This window comes from Rhinolophus sinicus, linkage group LG05, assembly GCF_036562045.2.
Source record: "Rhinolophus sinicus isolate RSC01 linkage group LG05, ASM3656204v1, whole genome shotgun sequence".
In the NCBI taxonomy this organism is placed as follows: Eukaryota; Metazoa; Chordata; class Mammalia; order Chiroptera; family Rhinolophidae; genus Rhinolophus; species Rhinolophus sinicus.
In genome coordinates, this window is record NC_133755.1 from 176,065,542 (window position 1) to 176,078,008 (window position 12,467).

The following is a 12,467-nucleotide window of genomic DNA, read 5'->3' on the forward strand; positions in this document are numbered from 1 at the left end:
GCATAAGTGACTCACATTTACAATAGTTGTAAAAATGTTTTAAGGATTAATACTTTTCAGCAGTTAATTCATTGTATATGACAGATGTATTCCATTCATGGAACATAAACCTTATACTAGAAAAGATTAGAAATTTAAGTATACTTGAGCATTATAAGAATCCATCTTGATAATAAAGAAGTAATAAATTGCATTGTCATTCAGTGACTGCATATTTGGCCCTGGAGTTTTGCTGTGGCCCCTAAGAATATCAAAGGAAGTGTGAAAGACGATTTCTGCACTCAGAAGCTTACATTCTAGTCAAGGGGTTATCATTATGTGTAATCCCCCGATTTTCCCATCAGCATTTTCTACCGTAAGTGTAGATTCTGTAATAAAAATGTTCCAAGTTAGTCAATTAGTTCATTAAGCATTTAGTGTATTCCTCTAGCTCCTCTAGGTCCTGAAAATACAAATACTTTGTCTAAGATACTTCTAGGCTGCTGCAGTGTGGATGATGGCAATTGTATAGCAAAGGTATGCTCAGAATGCTGAAGAAGCACAGAGAAAGCTCTACCTGCAGCTGTAGGAAATGCTTTCGAAGAGAGGATGGCGTAATTAGAAATAATTTAAATTTATGAGTACGCACTAAGCTTTTTACACAAGTCTTTTAATTCCCTCATGACCTGTAAAGGTAGGTCTTATTGGTCCAGTTCTTTACCCAAGGAGACCGAAGCTCTGAACGTCACATAGGTATTAAGTGTTGGAGCTGGAATTCAAACCCAAGGCCGTCCAGTTCCTAGACTCCTCTTGGTTCTCTCTTGTATGATCTGTGTTTTAAAGAATGTCGAGAAAAGGGACTGGAGGGAAGTCAGTCAAGAATAAAGTAAAAGATACGGGCCCCTGAGAACGTCACATTGGCCTTAACTTGGTATATGAATGAAATTAGAAATAATGTAGCTGGTTTTTTGTTGAAATAAGGTTTATTTCCCTATTTTAGGTATTTTGCTTTCTGAGGTTTTTATTTCCCCCTGTTCCTATTTATTAAAAAAGTTCTAAAACCCCAATTAATCTTTTCTTCTTTAGAAGTCGCACTTTGGATGGCTACTCATTTATTCCAGCTTTTCTCCAATTTTAGAAATTTCCTTTGGATTTAGATTTGGCTTCGGGAAGTAGTTAGCTTTATTATGTTTTAGGTCTCTCCTAAGACGACTGGCTTTCTGTCGTGTCTTCTAAACTGGTTTGAAGCAAGAAAAGAAATTAGCACAAGTGCTTATGAACATTGGCCGCTTCTTGAGGGTAATTGAGGCTTCCCAGAGGGAGTATGTTGAAAAGCAGCTTCGATTTGGCTATAGACATGGCGGTGTGTGGCTGCTGCCCCGGGTGGTCAGCTCCAGCTGGTATGCTCAGTACCAGCTCCTCCTGTGACCTGGGGGACATTTTTCTGGGTCCTTCACTCTTTCTGGGGTGATAGAATATTTTAGATCCAGTTAACCAAATAGGTACCATAAACATCTCACCTTCTGGAGTCAGACTGTTCTCTTACTAGGTAAAGCTTAATTAAATGACTAATTGGCCATTGAACAATCTGATTACGTTAGGTTTCATTTACCACAGTTTCCTAGTTCTAGTACATCTAAAAAAGACAGAACAAGGTTAAAACTGTTGTATTAAGTAAATGTGGACGAGAGCTGTAGAATTCTTTTTTAGGAAAACATAAGACTCACAAACATTTGTCTTCATGATTAGATTTCCTGGATTTGCGAAACCTGGGATGGAACAGTATTTGTTGGCCAAGCAACTAGCAAAACCCAAAGAGAAAATTACTATCATTGTAAGTTTGTTCATTTTTGTTTGTTGGCTGCTCTGTTTCTGATTAAGTTCTTTTATAATTCTTTAAAACTAAGAGGGTTGTTAGTCATTTGGAAAGTATTTTTAAACACATTAAATGCTCCAAATAACTTACAGTATATATCAAGTATTCTAAGGGTACTAAAAATGATTAACATGAATTAATGCGTGTCATTATATTGTTTAGATATTCTTTATATTTACCTTTCAGACTTAGTAATTGAACCAACAGCACCCATAGTATATATTCTTTTAATAATTTTTCTTCTCTAAGGTGGTTTGAAATATCTTTTACATGCTGTTTTTCAACCAGCCCTGTATATTTAGCTAGTAAACGCAACTCAAATATTTAGGTTTCTATCCTGGCAAAGTACATGCATGTTATCAGAATAAGGTGCCATTTCCACTGTGTGCATAAGAATTAGTCTGTCTTCCAGTAAACCAGCTGCCAGGTTACGATAAGGTGCGAGCCAGTAAAAGCTGGGAGTTAATGACACCATTAAGAATGTCTGTCTTAGAATAACTTGGTTATTATGTAACATGCACGGGCTCTTTAGTTTCACGCAAATGTTCACTGCTGGTAGATTTTCTGTCTCTGCAGCATATAGCTGTAAATTCCCAGATGAAATCCTGCGAAAGAGCTGTGGCTATCTCCTGACCGCATGGCCTTAAGCCTGTGACAATCAGATAGAGGAAAACCTTTGGTGTAATCACCATGGACTCAAAGGATGAGGAAACATCTGGTCTTATTCTAGGATCTCTGGGTCCTAGAAAACTTGATCAAATTTTAAGAATGATACTGGATTTATTTTATTACTTGTTCCTACATCTTTGAAAAGGAGAGAAAGGCTGTGACCAAGAGCCCCTTTGACCCTTCTTCCCTCAAAGCAAATTTGGGGTAGTTGTCCTCTGGTTAAAGATTATTTTAATTTATTTTCTTTTTCTTCAGACTTTTTTGTAAATACTGAGCATGTATCATTGTTCTTTTCATTAAATTTAAAACTTCACATAGTTAAGAGCCGATTGCCCTGCCCCTCAGATTCTCGGAGGGAACTTTGTCACAAGCATGGCAGTGTGAGAACTGAGCTAAAGGGCCCCGGCGCTTGAGTTGTCTCCCAACTTTTAGGTCGATCTGGGTTGTGTGCCCTTCAGGCAGGCCTGCCTGTGTGGGCTTCTTGCATGGGAAAGAAAGCCGAGGAAAGCCATTGAGTCTTTAGGAAACCAAGAGAAAGCAGAGACCTGTTTCTTTGCTTTTAAGGTGCAGTAACCCTACCCACTAATAAAATATGATCCCGTGGGCAGTGAGCCCTAGTTGATCAGAGTTGTGGGAAGTTCCCCACAAACTCCTCTTAACGATGTCTGCTCTGCAGCTTTGAGAGCTACCTGGATCTGGCTGTCTCTCGGGGAGTCAGAGCACCTTGTTCCGAGATCTTCTCTTTAGTCCCTTATTAAAATTCTCTGGGCCCCAGTCACCGTCCTGACCTAAAAACCTCTGAACTTTCATGCTCCACCCCACTTTTTCCTCCTTCACCTTTAAAAATCATTAGGACTGGGTATACAGAAAATGAGAATAAGTGTTGAGAAAGTTTGATGGCAGTTTGACATTGTTGAGACATCTAAGGATGTAATTTTATATTTCACAAACTGTCAGAAATTTTTTCAAACGAGCCTTTCATACATATAACTAAGGCAGCTGGACGAGAGAGAAAAACTGTTCCATCCAGCACGCCCCCTGGGGAAATGCCCATATGGGGAGCAGAGGAGTTTGTCCTGGCAAGTGGGACCTCAACAGGAACAGAGCGCGTTTATGTCACTTCTCTGAGAAGAGGAAGAGGGCCCCTCCAAAGGACTTCTAGTCCTGAAGAGAAACATTTGATGACTTACATCAAATTTATGTACTATTTTTGTGTGTAACAAAGTTAACTCTCCCTGGACTGTTGTATAGGTTGGAGACTATGGCCCGATGTGGGTTTATCCTACCTCTACATTTGACTGTTTGGTAGCAGATCCCAGGAAAGGCTCCAAAATGTACGGGCTGAAGAGCTACATTGAGTACCAGTTGACACCTACTGTGAGTATCCGGGTTACCAAAGCTGTCACGCTTACATCACTAGTCACAATTGGCTTTTTCCTTCGTTTTCTGTAGTTGGCATTGGTAACTTTTTCTCCTCTTTCCCTTATTTTGTAGAACACTAATCGATCTGTAAACCACAGGTATAAACACTTTGACTGGTTATATGAGCGTCTCCTGGTTAAGTTTGGATCAGCCATTCCAATCCCTTCTCTTCCAGATAAGCAAGTCACAGGTGAGTGTGTGTGACACTGAACTCGGGATGACAAGTTAAAACAACTCCAGGTAGACGTAAAGCAGTAAATGGCATTTTCCATCCAAACTCAAGATGTATGAGTTTGGAACAGTGGCTCCGTACAGCTATATATATTGTACATATATATGGAAGTTAAACACCTACCAAGAATGTTTCATAAAATTTTCTGTCAGAGTTCTTTTGCACATATCTTGAATTCTAGGCAAGTCATTTTCTTTGTTGCTACACTCTTTCCTATAAAAGAAATACCTGAATTTTTTTAAATGTGAAACATGATACCTGAGAAAATAGAAATGATCCAGATAGCCTAAGGTGGAAATAAAAATATACGACCCAACTGATGTAAACACATCATGCTGCCCAGCTGTGTTGTTTTCATTAGAAGCGTGTAAACATTAGGTGTAGAAGCCACAGAGCTTCTGTTAATGCAGGAAGTTGCCAAGCTTTCTACTCAATTATTTAGGTGTGACTATTGATATTTAAATATTTGTATTTGTCATTGATTATTACCCTCTCCTTTTTCTTATTTATTTAAGGTATCATGTTCCCCCGCTTGACCTGCCCCAAATAATCTGGTCAGTAATGTACCAAGGGTGTTATCAGAGCCCCTTGTAAATACGCGGTCAGAGAGTATTTCTTTCTGTGTCTGTTTTGAGAACTGTCACTGATTTTTAAAAAATCTCCAACCTCGTATAGAACCTGAAATACTAGTACTCAATATGTTTGTCTTGGGAAAAAGTGTATAAAGAAGCTGAGCTTCACTAAAGATTAGAAAGAGTTTTAGTTTGTAGCTAGAAATTTTTCAGATAAATAAAACTAGTAAGTATAGAAAGGAAAGGATCAAAGTGACAGTAAGACTTAAAAGGTCTGAACTAGAAGGCCTCTAAGGGAAGTAAAAGAGACATCAACAGGTTAACCTGAACCCAGCGAGAAGAAACGTGGAGGCCGTGAAGGAAGGGTTCTTTCCCACAGGTCAGGGACGACCAGAGAGGGTTTAGTCCTCACTCAGTAGGAGTTGAGATAAATCGTGTAGAGAGGAATGAGAATCTTAAGCAGCCAAACGGCAGAGCCAGCTCAGGGTGCTTCCAGCGTGGTCGTGAACGCTATCCCTACGTGCCAGGTGTCATGTGTGCTTAGACACTTCTCTTGTGCTTTCTCGATTCAGAGACATGAAACACACTGCTTGGGATTGCTAAAAAAGGGATCTGATTGCAAAGCTTGCTCTGTTTGCATTATGAGATGAGGACCAACTAATATTTAGTTAGAATTAGTAACCTTAGGATACGAAAGTTATTCTCTGTAAAACTTTGTACTTTGTTTTACGTTTTACGTTACTCTGAAATTTTTAAAGAAGACGGAAACACTTGTTTTTAAAAAGTTGTTTTGTTTTGTTTTCATTTTCACAAATGTCACATTGTGCTAGTAGATTGGAGGGCAGGGCCGTATTGCCAGGCAGAGGCACACATCCTTGCCCGCATAGGGGTGACTTCTGAGCAGCCCCTGTTGGGACTGGGCAGTTGAGTGACAAGCATGTCAGCGTGGCCAGGCTGGTCAGCTTGCTGCCTCCTCCCACTCAGAGGTGTCACCGTGCCCCTAGGTCTGTGCCCTGTTCAGGTGCTCACTACCCCTCCTTTCTGTCGTCCTTATTGTTTTGAATCACAGCTTTCTTTTTACAAATTTAGATTTCTTTCCATGAAAACTTCAGTTCTGCCTTTCTCCATATTTTCAAATTTCGTTTCCTGAATTTTATACTCTCCTTTATCAGCTTGTTTGGGACAATATGTGCTCCGTAGTATTTGAATAAATGGATTAATGCACTGTTTTAGGACTGGAGACTTCTCATGTTTTTTAGGTTATAATACATTGTTTATTCTGAATCAGTGCTGATCATTCAGTGCTACTTGAAAGCATCATAGAGTCATGATTCTGGGCTCATATTAAGGTTGTTTAAAAAAAAAAAAAAAAGTTCCGGCCCAAAGCCAGGAGGATGTCATAGAAAAGCCAGAAAGCAACAGCCCCTCATCTGAAGAAAGTTGAGCTTTGATTCCCTGACTGGGATATGTGCCCAGGAAACTGGAAAGCACAGAAGCCACTTTATTTCTCCTTCTCTTGTTTGCCTCCTGCCGTAAGCCCACAACATCAGCACTATATAAACTCCCCTCTCACTTCAGTGCTGGAGAAAAGAAAGAGGGACGCCTAGTAGATGATGTCATTTCTGTCATTTCTGTGGACTTGGTCGTTCCGTGAAAAACTCAAAGCTAACATTTTTTCATTTGTACATAGATTTGTTCTTCGTGAACTAATACTGAGTGAATCTGCTTTTATTCCTGGGTGCAAAACTCGTAATTCACATTCTTAGTGAAAACCTAAGTTAGGTTTCTTGAAAATGGGGAACTGGAAATCCCTCCTTCCCCTTTTTTTCTAATTCTCTAGAAACCAGTATGAAAATCTTACCAAGCACAAAATAACATTTGAAGTCATCATTTGGAAATAAACCAGCTGTGTTTATTTCCAGGAGGAATAAGAATCATTAATGAATGAATGAATTAATTTCAATCACTGAGTAGCTTATGAACTCTTAGTATAATTCACTTGCTCATAATGGGCAATCTGGTATAGGGGCAGCCCGTGCTGACTTACTGGGTCTTTTCTGTCCAGGAGGTGGGGGGTCATCTTCTTCCCAACGGATGAGACTTTCTGCACAGTCTAAGCTTATGTAGCACTTAATCTCTGCTCCTGGTAAGTGCAGAATTTGAAGTGCTTTAATGTGCATGTTTTAGGTCATGAGTGTTTGATGTGTGGGTTAATACTCTTCTCGTTCAAAGACTTGTGCTTATTGGTATTCATAGTTTCTAAGGGAAAGTCCAGGCTGCATTTATTTTTTTGAAACTCAGACACAGTGAATTCACTCCTTTTGGTGTACCGTTTTGGCAGCTACCACGACAGTCTTGTAACCACCACTATACTCAGGATACACAGAAAGTTCTGTCACCTTCCAAACCTCCCTCATACTGGCCTTTTATTTTCAGCCCTTCCCTTCGCCCCCCAATCCTAACTCATGGCAACACTGATTTGTCTTTTGACTGTAATTTTGCCTTTTCTAGAATATCATGATAAATGGAAACACATAGTGTGTGGTCTTTTGAGTTTGGCTTCTTTCACTTAGCATAATGCGTTTGAGATTCATCCAACTTGTTGTGTATCAATACTTTGTTTCTTTTATTGCTGAGAGTGTTTCAATGTATGGCTCTGCCATAGTTTGTTTACCCATTCACTCAATGAAGTACAGTCGGGTTTCCAGTTTTGGTCAATTGTAAATAAAGCTGCCATAAACATTTATATACAAATTTTTACATGAACATAAGTTTTCATTGCTCTTGGGTAAATACCTAGGAGTGGAAAGAGTGAGTTGTATGGTGGGTATATGTTTAATGTTTAAGGAATTGCCCAACTGGTGTCTAAAGTGGCTGTACCATTTTGGAATCCCCGCCCACAATGGATGAGTGTCAGGGACTCTGCATCCTTAACTTCCACTTTTGGTAGTGTGTGTTTTTTCTTTATTTTAGTAAGTCTAATGGGAAGGTAGTGGTATCTCTTCATGGTTTTAATTTGCATTTCCCTATTGACTAATGGTGTTGAGCGTTTCTTCGTGTACTTATTTCTCATCCATATATTGTCTTTGGTCACGTGTCTGTTCATATCTTTTGCCCATTTTTTATTAGGTTTTGTTATTGTTAAATTTTCAGAATCTTTACCTATTCTGGAAACCAGTTTTCTGTCAAGTACTGTGATTTGCAAGTAATTTGTCCCAAGTGTGGCTTGTGTTTCTGTTAACAAGTGTCTTGCGTAACAAAAGCTTTTAATTGTAATGAAGTCCAGTCTTTCAGCTGTTTCTTTAAAGGATTATGCTTTAGGTACCATGACTAAGACCTCTTTGCCTAACCCAAGTTCACGTTGATATTTCTTCTGCAAGTTTTGTAGTTTTAGGTTTTACATTTAGGTCTATGCTGCATTTAGAATTAATGTTTGTATAAGATGTGAGGTCTGGTAAGGGTTTATGTTATGTATCTGGATATCCACTGATTCTAGTACTATCTGTTAAAAAGGGTATTCCTTCTTTGTTGAATTTCCCATCCTTCTTTGTTGAATTTCCTTTGCACCTTTGTCAAAAATCAATTGACCATATTTGTGGATTCATTTTTGGACTCAGATTCTGTTCCATTGTTTTTTGCATCCATCCTTTTGTCAGTTCCACACTGTCTGATTAATACAGCTTTATATATAGTAAGTCTTTAAATCAGGTGTTGTGAACTCTCCAACTTGGTTCTTTTTCAGATTTGTTTTTGTTTATTCTTTTTTGACTTTCCATGTAAATTTAAAAGTCAGTTTGTCGATATCTATAAATGATCATGATGGGATTTTGACTGGCAGTACATTGATTCTGTAAATCAATTTTGGGAGAATTAAAATCTTAATGTGTAGTCTTCTAATCCAACAACATAAATATATCATATTTGGTTTTCATTTGTGTTTTGTAGTTTTCATCATAGAGATTCAGCACATACTCTGCATATATTTCAGAATACAGATTTTGTTAGGTTTACATGTAAGAATTTCATTGGGTTCTATTGTAAATCGTACTGTTTTTAAATTTGTTTTCCAGTTTTTTGTTGCACTAGAACACAGTTGATTTTTATATGTTGACCTTGTATCTGTGACCTTGCTAAAACTCACTAGTTCCAGAAGTATTTTTCTGTGGATTTGGGGGATTTTTTTTTTTTCTTTTTTAACGTAGACAATCATGTCATCTTGGAGTAGAGACTTTTATTTCATCCTTTCCACTCTGTGCCATCTGTTTCTGTTTTGGCCTTATTGAACTGGCTAAGACTTCCAATATAAAATTGAAGAGAAATGGTGAGAGCAGATGTTTTTGCTTTGTTCCCAATATTTGGGAGAAAGAATTGTCTTTCACCATTAAATAGGATGTTGGCTTTAGGTATTTTTGTAGATCCCCTTTTATCAAGTTAGACTTCTATGCCTAGTTGGCTGAAGGTTTTCTATGTAGATGCTGAATTTTGTCAAATGTGTTTTGTGCATCTATTGAGGTAATAATACAGATTTTCTTAATATGCTGAACTAACCTTGCATTCCTGGGATAAGCTTCACTTGGTTGTGACGTATTATTCTTTTTTGTGTGTTGTTTTTTAATTACTGGATTTGATTTGCTAATATTTGCTTGAGAAATTTTGTGTCTGTGGTCATGAGGGTTACTGGTCTATATTTACCTTGTAATGTCTTTGTCTGGTTTTGGTATCAGGGCATTGCTAGCCTCACAAGTTTGGAAGTATTCCCTTCTTTTCTATAATCTGAAGGAGAGAGTGTAGAATTGGTACTATTTCTTTCATAAATGTTTGATGGAATTCACCACTGAAGTGGTCTGGACCTGGAGTGTTCTTTGGGGAGGACTGACTGCGAATTTCCTAAATAGATACAGGGCTCTTCAGGCTCTCGCTTCTTCAGTGAGCTGCAGTAGTTTTGAATTGATCTATTTCTAGGAATTGGTCGATTTCGTATCAGTTGTTGGGTATGGGCTTAGAATTGTTCGTAGTATTGGGCTTAGAATTGTTCGTAGTATTGGGCTTAGAATTGTTCGTAGTATTCCTGTGTACTTTCAAAGTCTATGGTGATAATCACTCCTTCAGTCCTCATTTTGATAATTGGTGTCTCTTTTATTTTCTTGATTTTTCTCCCTTGTTTTTCTCTTACCTATTGCATTCTTTTCTGCTCCGACTTCTCTCCATCTGCTTGCTTTGGATTTAATTTGCTCCTTTTCTAGTTTTTTTTAACATGGAAACGTATTGTTTTGAGATTTTTGTCTTCTATCACAATCATTAAATGTTACAGACTTTCCTCTAAGTACTGATTTATCTATCTCTCATAAATTTTGATATGTTGCATTTTCATGTTCAGTTAAAAATACTTTCTCATTTCCCTTGTAAGTTTTTTGACCTATGGATTATTTAGAAATTGGTTAATTTTTAAATATTTGGGCATTTTCCACATTTTTTATTTGATATCTAATTTTATTCTGAGAGTAAGCATACCTTCTGTGATTTTTAATCCCTTTAAATGTGTTGAGAATTTTTGTAGGGCCTAGCATATGGTCTGTCCTGGAGAGTGTTCCGTGAGTACTTCAAAAAAATATGAATTCAACAGCAATTTGGTGGAATACTCTATTTATATTGTCAGTTAAGCTGAGTTGGCTGAAACTGTTGTTCAGGATTCTGTAACCTTGCCAGTTTTCTTTCTATAATTTTCCATAGTTATTGTTAGACTGTTTCTCCTTTCAGTTCTGTCACTTTCTGCTTCATGTATTTTGAGGCTTTCTTGTTAAGTCCCCATTAAGTTTGTAATTGATGTATCTTCCTGAGGTGGTGACATGTTCCCCTTGGTTTCTAGTAAGGTTTCCTTTGTTAAAGTCTATTGCGTCTGATAGTCCCATCGCCACTTCAGCTCTCCTGGGCACTGTTAGCGTCGTGTGCCTTTCCCCACCCTTTTACTTTCAATCTGTTCGTGTCTTTGAATCTAAGTTACATGTCTTGTTGGTAACATAGTTGGATCTTTCTTTATAGAGTCTGGCAATCTACATTTTGATTGGAGTTTTTAGATGAGTTTTGTTTAATATGATTATTAACCCAGTTAGATTTACATGTGCCATTTTGCTGTTTGTTTTCTATTTGTTCCTCTGTTCTTCCTTTTGAGTTAAATATTTTCTAATGTGCCATTTTAATTCTTCTCATTTTTAATAACTAAATTTTTTAAGTTATTGTTTTACTAGTTGCCTATCTGTATAATCTTTTATATTAATACACATATTTTTGGTGTTCTTTATTTCTTCCTGTGGATTTGGGTAATTTCCTCTTAGCCTGAGGTAATAGCCTGAAGGATTCTTTAATCTTTCTTGTAATGCAGGTCTGCTATCAGGGAATTCTCTCTCCTACTTTGTTTACCTGGGCATGTCTTTATGTTGCCTTTATTTTCAAAAGATAGGTTTACTGGTTATGGAATTCATGTCTGATAGTTTTTCTTTCAACATGTTGACTATGTCCTTCCATTGCCTCTGTCCTCCACTGTGTCAGATGGCAAATCGTTCTGTTTTGTCGGTCACACTCATGCACACGTGCACGCACACCCCACCACGCATGATGAATCGTCTTCACTTGCTTTCAGGATTTTCTTTTTGTTTTTGACTTCCAGCAGTTTGATTCTGCTATATCTTGATGTGGTCTTGGTGTGGATATCTTTTTATTATTATTATTAATTTTTTTTATTGGGGAGCAGTGTGTTTCTCCAGAGCCCATCAGCTCCAAGTCGTTGTCCTTCAATCTAGTTGTGGAGGGCGCAGCTCATCTCCAAGTCCAGTCGCTGTTTTCAATCTTTAGTTGCAAGGGGCGCAGCCCACCATCCCATGTGGGAATTGAACTGGCAACCTTATGGTTGAGAGCTTGTGCTCTAACCAACTCAGCCATCCGGTCGCCCCCAATATCTTTATATTTATCCTACTTGGGGTTTGTTGAGTTTCTTGGAAGTGTAGATTAAAATTTTGCATCGAATTTGGGAAATGCCCAACTTCTTTCTTTAAACATTTTTTCTCTTCTCCTTTGGGATTTCCTATGTATGTTGGTGTGCTTGATGTTTTCTGAGGCCCAGTTCATTTTTCTTTAGTTTTGTTCCTCTCTGTTCTTCAGATTAGATAACTTCTGTTGATTTATCTTCAGATTCAGTCAGTCATTCTTCTGTCTTCTTGAATCTACTGTTAAACCCCTACAATGAATTTTTAATTTCAGGTACTGTATTTTCAAGGTTTTTATTTGATTTTTTTAAATAATTTCTCTCTTAAGAATCTCCATTTGTTGATTCCTTGTCATGTTTTTCTTTAATTTTTTAAATATGACTTCCCTTAGTCTTTTGAACATATTTATAGAAGCTGCTTTTTCTGCCGTTTTGTTTTTCTCATCTAAATTCAACATCTGGGGACACTTAGAGGAAACTTTTCTTGACACTTTTTCTCAGTATGGGTTATACCTTGTTGTTTCTGTACAGTCTCTTAATTTTTTGTTGAAAACTGGACGTTTTACAGGATATATTTCAGCAATTCTGGGTTCTGAATTTTGTCTCTGAAGGTTTTTATTGTTTCTGCTTTATGGTTTTTGTTTTTTTGTTTGGTAAGTAATTTGCCTGGGCTAAATCTCAGAAATTTGTCTCTCCTGCAGCTCAATTATTTTTATGTTTTTCTTTTTAAGTTTGGCT

The 12,467-nt window shown here is 37.6% G+C and overlaps 1 protein-coding gene across 2 annotated transcripts in view; it reads left to right on the top strand.

The window, feature by feature from the left end:
* Positions 1 to 12,467, top strand: part of SNX9 (sorting nexin 9) — a 90,382-nt gene that overhangs the window by 55,001 nt on the left and 22,914 nt on the right. For both annotated transcript variants that reach the window (XM_074333752.1, XM_019749328.2), the window contains 3 exons: positions 1,729 to 1,813; positions 3,776 to 3,901; positions 4,019 to 4,136. In XM_074333752.1, the coding sequence (XP_074189853.1) occupies positions 1,729 to 1,813; positions 3,776 to 3,901; positions 4,019 to 4,136 (329 nt within the window). The remainder of the gene's footprint in view (positions 1 to 1,728; positions 1,814 to 3,775; positions 3,902 to 4,018; positions 4,137 to 12,467) is intronic.